Source organism: Ursus maritimus, unplaced genomic scaffold (assembly GCF_017311325.1).
Source record: "Ursus maritimus isolate PB19 unplaced genomic scaffold, ASM1731132v1 scaffold_17, whole genome shotgun sequence".
Lineage (NCBI taxonomy): Eukaryota > Metazoa > Chordata > Mammalia > Carnivora > Ursidae > Ursus > Ursus maritimus.
In genome coordinates, this window is record NW_024424119.1 from 58,565,359 (window position 1) to 58,572,856 (window position 7,498).

Below are 7,498 nucleotides of genomic sequence, written 5' to 3' on the forward strand. Positions count from 1 at the left end.
ACGCGGAGCACTGCCCCTAGGCACAGGAAGTGCACAGGGGTCCCCCCAGCTGGGCAGGCAGCCACCCATCTCCCAGCCTCCCTCAGCCCCGATGTCCTCGGGCAGTTTGGGGACACGACGATTTCTACCTGAAGGAGGCTCAGCCCCCAGCAGTACCTGGTTCTCTACATCATCAACCACAACAACGACGAGACCAACCTGGTGGCCAACCTGCTGGGTGCGTGTGGTCCCCTCAGAGACGCCCACACGCGCAGGACTCAGTCTGGCCAGCGCGTGGGCAGTGGGCTGTTGCCCCCCAGCAGCAGAAGTCTCCAGAGCCTCCCTGAAGGCTCCGCCCACAGCCACGCCCCCACTCAGCCTCACCCACGGCACTCCCCCCCCTCCCCGCACACACTCGCTCACACGGCCCTCTCACCAGGACCGTCCCGCGACCAGGGCTCAACCTCCACACTGCTCTGGGCAAGGGGAAGAAGGGACAGTCCCCTCCTCCTGTGTCATCCCAAGGGGAAGAGGAGTCTCTCCTCCCCACACCAGCCCTGATTTCCCACCAAGACACGGACTCCCCTCCCGGTCCCAGAGAGCACAGCACCCTGACCCCCACAGCATCCAATGCCCCCAGGCCCCTGGCCCCCACCCCCCACAGCACCAGGCAGACCCCACCTCCCTTGTCCCCCGCAGTCCGGGACCCCAGCACGCAGCAGGACTTCCTGCAGACTTTCGAGTCCGCCTGTGAAGACCTCGGCCTGCGCCAGGATCAGATTCTGGTTGTGAACGCTGGCGGTGAGGCCTACTACTCTCCCACACCCTCGGGTCCCCTCGGGTCAGCAGCCACCATTGGGCAGGGGCCGGGCAGGGGTCAGGCAGGGACTCACCCCAGGTCACTGTGCCCCCTCAGATCGCTGCGACAGTTTCAGAGACTAAGGCCGTCGGCCCCGGGCAGGTGAGTGGTGCCGCTCCAGACCTGGGCCCCCAGGCTTCTGCAGGCCTGAGTTACACGGCTGGGGGGGAGGGGGGGTAGGCAGATGGAGCCCCTGCCCAGCCCCCGAGCTGCCTCTCAGAGCCCAGACCTGCCCCCCACCTCCCATGCTGTCCCTTCCCTGATCCCCACCCCGTGCGCAGAGCCAAGAAGCAGGGTCTCGTCAGCATGGGGACTCGGACCTACAGGTTCGGGGACACTCTGCTCAGTGCCCCCTCTCTCCTCTGCAAACCCTCCAGGGATTCCAGCAAGAACACCCACCTGTGCTTCTGTGTGCCGCCCTGTCCGGCCCCGTCCCTGCTCCCTGCCTGGCCAGGCACACACTCCACCCAGCCCCATGCTGTGGTCCCCCCTTGCACAATAAAGGACGTTCCTTTCAAAAGATGACTGCCCGGTCAGTCAAAATTGTCCAGGGGTCGTTTCTTCTGGGGCTGCAGAAACGAGCAAAGAAAAAGACAAACTATCTTCCCCAATCAGAGCGCGTGAGCAGAGGAGCCAGAGCCCTTCCCCAAGCTGCGTGCCCACGGAACTCGGGCACAAACTGTTGCCAAGTGACAAGGAACGTGATCATTACAGTCTCACCCTTTCAAGTGTGCAAACATGCACTGTGAGGACTCTTGGCTTGAAATAACAGAAAACCTTACACACACACACAGATTTAGCAGCACACGGACTGTATTGGCTCTTACACGTGAAAGGTGCTGAGGCATCACTGCTTCAGGCATGGCTGTATCCAGGGGCAGAAGAGCCATCTTTCTCTGTCTCTTGCCTCTTCTTTCTTTCCTTGTTGGCTCCCTTCTCCGGCTGCCTGTACGGCTGCCAGCAGCCACGGACCACCTCCCCCTTCCTCAAGATACAGCGTAATGAGCTCATACTTCTCTCCAAAGTCCCTGCGGAGGCCTCTGCCCTGACGCCTGTGGGCTGCCCAGGTCCTGCCCCTCCTGTGTTCATCTCCAAATGGAGAAAGGTGATGCTCTTGTGCTTCTGGGCAACCAGGCCCGAGTCACGCGTCCTCCCTAGAGTCCAGGGGTGGGGGCGGATCACCCAAAGCCCAGGACCCAAGAAGACAGAGGGTGGTCCTCATGAGGACATGCTTGGTGGGGGGGGCAGAGGCACAGGTCCTGCTTGGGTCCACACCGCATGGGCTGCAACCTTTGTCCTGCATCCCCTCCCAGTGATGTCACTGCACTTTGATCCCCAAACACCCTGACCCCCCAGGGCCCAACCAGGACCCTGGTCACAGCGGCCGCTCCAGGTCAAAGGGTAGGACCTGGGGGTTCCTCTCATCGGGGGAGAGGAGAAATCTGGAAGACCCCTCCGTGAGCAAGACCGAGGGCAAGCTCCTATGTCTGCCCTCTCGGTGGGTGTGGGGCCACGTGGAGTTACTGCCGGAAGATGCACAGGAGGGGCTCCAGCCGGCAGAAAGTGAGGGCTCCCCACCCACTGGGACAATCCCCTCGGAGCACGGGGCAAGGCTGCCCGGCTGCCCGTCCTGTGTGGGCGCCCAGGGGCCAGGCCGTCAGGATGAGCAGTCCCGGGGGTCCATCCGCCCCGCAGCTCTGACGAAGTCCTCCCCGTGGACTCTGCTTCGGGTCCACACACGGGCCAGCTCCCAGGGCAACACATGGAGACTACAAAGCAGCGATTCACCAAAGAAAAACCCGAGTAGCCCATAGAAATACGCACGTGTGCCTGAGCCGCTAGCGGAGAGTCGCTGAGTAAAGCAGTAAGGGACCTGTTGTCCACCAGCAGCTCCGCAGAGACGAAGACAGCTCAAGAGCTGTTCACAGGATTCGGAACAAATGGCAGCTCCGAGTTGGACACAGGCACATTCTTGGAGCCAGAGGCCCCACTGAGACGGGGAAACCATCCTACAGCATCGCCTCCACTTTAAGAAGCCAACGCGGTTCCCACACGCTCCCCATCACTAGAGAAGGTTCGGGGAGACGAAGACCAGGGCAAAAGAAAGAGCGGACGGTCTGCAGCGAGCAAGGCCAAGAAGTCTCTGAGACGGACCGAGACCCGAAGATGGCACCACACTGCCCGCCCAGGAGACGAGCTGCCCCGAGGGCGAGAAGGAGCGCAGATGCGAGAAAGTTATGACAAGACAAACGTGAAACCAAATCAAAGATGAGACACGGCTGCTCACTTTGTATTAATGATCTTTTTTACCATTTGTCGCGTCCAGGCACAACGAACTGTGACCAGAGCTTCAGAAACAAGAGGCATGAGGCTGGCCTCAACGGCAGGCGAAGGCCGAGGCCCGAGGAGGCCAGGTGGACCCGCAGGCCAGGTCCAGGAACAGCACCAAGCATCGGGGACGCTGGGACAGAGGCCCAGCCCGGGGTGTCTGCTACCTCTTCCCCCTTGAGGGACCCACAGCAAACACATCCACCTGCATGGGGCCAAGGCTACCCACGCACACCCAAGGGATGCCAGGCCACGTGCAGCTTGGACCACAGCGGGAGAGGAGGCAGGACGCAGCCCCCAAACCGTGCCAGTGATCAAGGGTGGGGGCACTGGGGTGCAGCTCACTTGTGTGGACACTCTGCTCTCAGGAAGCCAGAGTCCGGGAAGGCGTGGGGGTGACGTGCAGCAATTGTAGAGCCCCTGGGGACTGGGGGTGACACACTGACCCACAGCTTGGGGAATGCACCGAGCGGAGCCAGGGACAGCGTCCTGGGCGGGAAAGAGTGAACTAGACAGGGAACTCCTCTGGGCCCTTGAGAAGACTGCAGAAGGTGAAGAGGCTGTTGGTCCATTGTCTGGGGTAGGGCAAGCGCCTGGCCGGCCCACCACCAATGACAGCCCACCCTGCTGCCATGCCTGTGGTCCCGCGTCCCTTTCACACAGCCCCTCCCACACCAGAGCCAGCTTGGAAGAGCTCCCTGCCTCTGTTTCCCTACACGTTCCACGGCTGCCAGCCTGCTGGTCACGCCCAGCTGCCCGGAGCGCTCACTGAATTCCGGAGCAGGAACACGACACACTGGGCATGGGGCAGGACAAAGCCCTCGGTGCCACCCGCAGATCTCTGCCCAGCAGGAACAGGGCACCAGCTATCACTCTTCAAGACGAAGAGGTCAACACGCTCCCCACTGGAGCTGACAAGCTCACCGTGGATGCTGAACCCGCCCCGGGGGATGGCTGGGGCCACTGGGGAACTCCCGGCCCAGGAAGTGCTGTCTAGACCGGTCTCCTGATAGCCGGGCCCCAGGGGTCCATGCAGGGTTCAGGGCGCCCCTGGGACCCTGTGCAAGAGTAACATTTTACAACTGAGTGCACCTTTCGGTGAGAGGCCATTTGCTCTCTGCCCACACCGGGCTCCGTGACCCAGAATAGAAAGATTTCTCCCTGAAATGAGGGTGTGCCCCTAAGTGCCATCCGCCAGCTGGCCTGGGCCCTGGGCAAGTTCGGGGTGGGAGTGGGGACCGGGACCAGTAGGCAAGGAGGGGGTGGGGATCGGGAGCCTCAGAGAGGGGCTGCAGGGTGCACGGGCTGGGCCCAAGCAGACGCTCCCACCCCTGCGCGAGGAGGCTGGGCAGTGGAGGCCATGGGCTCTGCGTTCACCGGGCGACCCCTGGCCTCTCTGACTCGGAGCTCCTCTGCCCAGCTCTGGAGGTCAGAAGTCCGAGATCCGTCTCACTGGGCTAAAACCAAGGGGCCAGCAGGGCCCTGCTCCCTCCAGAGGCTCTCGGGAGGACCCGTGTCCTCACCTGCTTCTAGGGCGGCATTCCTCCCTTCGTGGCCCTTCCTCCTTCTTCAGAGGCAGGAGCAAAGCACCTTCAAACCCCCCACGGGCAAATTCCTCCTTTGGTGTCAAATACCCCACTGCTTCCCTGCTCTAAAGACCCCTGCAGCTCCGTATAGAGTCCAGCAGGTGATCCAGGAACACCCCCTGCCCCCAGGATGCCTCATGTACTCACATCCACAGAGACACCTGTTCCACGTAAGGTCATGTCCACATGGGGACAGGCCTTCTCCGCGGTCCTCCCACAGTAACCGCTAGAACCATGAGACAGAGCCAGTAGAGACCCAGATGTGAGCAGACGTGACCGCGTGCATATCCACGGAACGCTGCCGTCAGCACGGCACACAGAACACCTGTCCCTCAGGGGCACGGGGCATCCACGCCCACACACCACGGCTTGCACCAACACGTGCAAGCCTCGGCACGTTGCAGAGGTCGAAATCATGCAAGACAAATCCCTTTTGTCTTTGGTTGCTGAATTGTTTCCATAGAATGATTGACCGTACTGCCATTTAACGGGAAAAAATCAAGTCACGTACATCCGACAAAGCTCACAGGCAGGATCTCTAAAGAACTCCGACAAATCAACAGCAAACCACCCAACTAGAAAAACAGGCAGTGAAGGGGAACGGGCACTTCACAAAAGAAAACGTGTACATGCGTGGCCAGCAGGTCCACGGAAAGGTGCTCAGCACCGTTAGTCATCAGAGACACGAAGCAAAGCCAAGGTGTCCTGCCGCTTCTCACCCACAAAACGGCTAAAATTAAGGGCTGACTCATCCAAGCCTGACAATAATGTGAAGCAGGAACTCTCCAGTGCGGTCGGTGGGATGCAACGTGGCACAGCTACGTTGGGGAGTTTGGGGAGTTTTAATAACACTGGAAGCACATCTGCTCGTGACCCAGCAACTCTGCTCCTAACATTTCAGTAAATAGTTTTTCATTTACTATTTAGTATGGAATATTTGTTCAGTGTTTAGTACTATTTTGTACTTAGCACCTAAATAAATGGGAACGAGTGGCCGAAGCCAGAAGGAACCTGGAGCACCCACTGACAGCGGAGCGGAGGGATGACCTGCGGGACGGCCTCACCCAGGACGCTACGTGGGGGGAAAGGGACCAACACAACCCGACGGGGGACACGGACCGCAGCCGTGGGCAAGGACCCCCCACGCCTGCTGGTGGTTATGACATCACCACGCTCATGGACACACACACATGCCCGCTGCTGGTGGGCAAGGACCCCCCACGCCTGCTGGTGGTTATGACATCACCACGCTCACGGACACACAGACACATACACACGGACACACACACATGCCCGCTGCTGGTGGGCACGTGTAACGGTACGGCTGCTGTGGGAAACAGTGGCAGTTTCCCGACAGATGAAACCCAGAGCCAGGACGTGGTCCAGCAATTCCACTTCTGAAAGCCGGGACTCAGATCCATGCACACGCGCCTGTGAGCGTCACGACTCAGCACAGCCAGACGGTAGAGACGACCCAACCCACGCATGCGGCGTGGAATACCACCACGCCAGCCCACAAAAGGTCAAATCCCATAGGGTTCCATGAGCGTGGTCGTAATCACGGAGACAGAGAGCGGGAAGCTGGGGGCCGGGGCAGGGGACAGGAGGGTCCGTGCTTCCTGGGGACAGAGTTCCAGTCTGGGAAGAGCAGAAAGTTCTGGAGACGGACGGCGGTGCCGGTGGCACACCATGGTGAGTGCACCCCACGCCACGGAGACGTGCGTTTCAAACAGTTATGATGGCGGATCTTCCGTGATGTAGATGCGACCACAATAAAACAAATTCATTCGTTCAGAAAGTCACGTGGGTGAATCTTACAAACATAGCACTTCACCAAAAACAACGGGATACAAACACTGTGTCCTGTATGACACGATTTTTATAATCTTCAAACACAGTCAAAATGAAAAGGTGCTAGGGACGCACAGTGGGTGGGGGAAGGGGCCTCCAGAGATTCAGGGTGGGGTCACACCGGCAGGGGTGCCCCGTGGCGGGGCGGACATGGGAAGACCAGACTCACCTGAGACAGCGGCCTCAGCGACCAGGCGGGCTGAACCCTGGGAGCCACGTGGCATCTCGGCGCTAAGTGCTCGTAATGAAAAGCTAACGTCCGGCTTCTTGGCTGGACACGTCCACCGTGCCGGTGGCACTGCGGGTGTGCACGTGCTTCAAGGACACAGCAGTGTCAGAGGTCATTCTGGGAGGATGGCCAGCAAGGGCAGGCTACGTACCCCCATCCCAAGATGCCTCGCTAGATGGGGGACACCCTCCTGCAGATGTGAGCCCGGGCTCACGATGGGCAGGCAGGTGACACTCGACAGCCTCGCCTCAGGCACCTGCAGGGCGGGATGAGTGAGGGGCATCTGAGGGCTCTGGATTCCGCTCGCCTAAAAGATGGGGGGCTGGGAGAGCCCCAGGGGCTGGAAGTGCAGGGCCACTGCAGTGACCACCTTCGGGACAGCCACGGCCAGCCCCTGGCTGAGCCTCTGCCCCAGGCATCGGCCCCCTGGCTGCTGCAGAGCCAGGCTGTGACTCTCTCCTGTTAGCGGCTGCCCCGTGTTCTCGGTCCTGCCCCGGCGCAGCGACCTCCACGCAGCCTGGAAGGCAGATGACGCAGAGTGGGCACGTGGACACAAAGTGCGCGGCCAGCACCCACGGCTGGCTGAGGTCACCTGGGCCCTGGGACAAGGATGAACACACCAATCCCCACACCTGCCACGAGGACAGAGAACACGAGCGTGTGACC

At 60.7% G+C, this 7,498-nt stretch overlaps 1 protein-coding gene across 1 annotated transcript in view; it reads left to right on the plus strand.

Moving 5' to 3' along the window:
- Nucleotides 1-3,110, plus strand: part of LOC103675267 (minor allergen Can f 2-like) — a 7,285-nt gene extending 4,175 nt beyond the window's left edge. The window contains exons 5-7 of the mRNA XM_040631364.1: nt 154-217; nt 679-780; nt 2,908-3,110. Coding sequence (XP_040487298.1) covers nt 154-217; nt 679-780; nt 2,908-3,110 — 369 coding nt within the window. The remainder of the gene's footprint in view (nt 1-153; nt 218-678; nt 781-2,907) is intronic.
- Nucleotides 3,111-7,498: the final 4,388 nt, after the last annotated feature.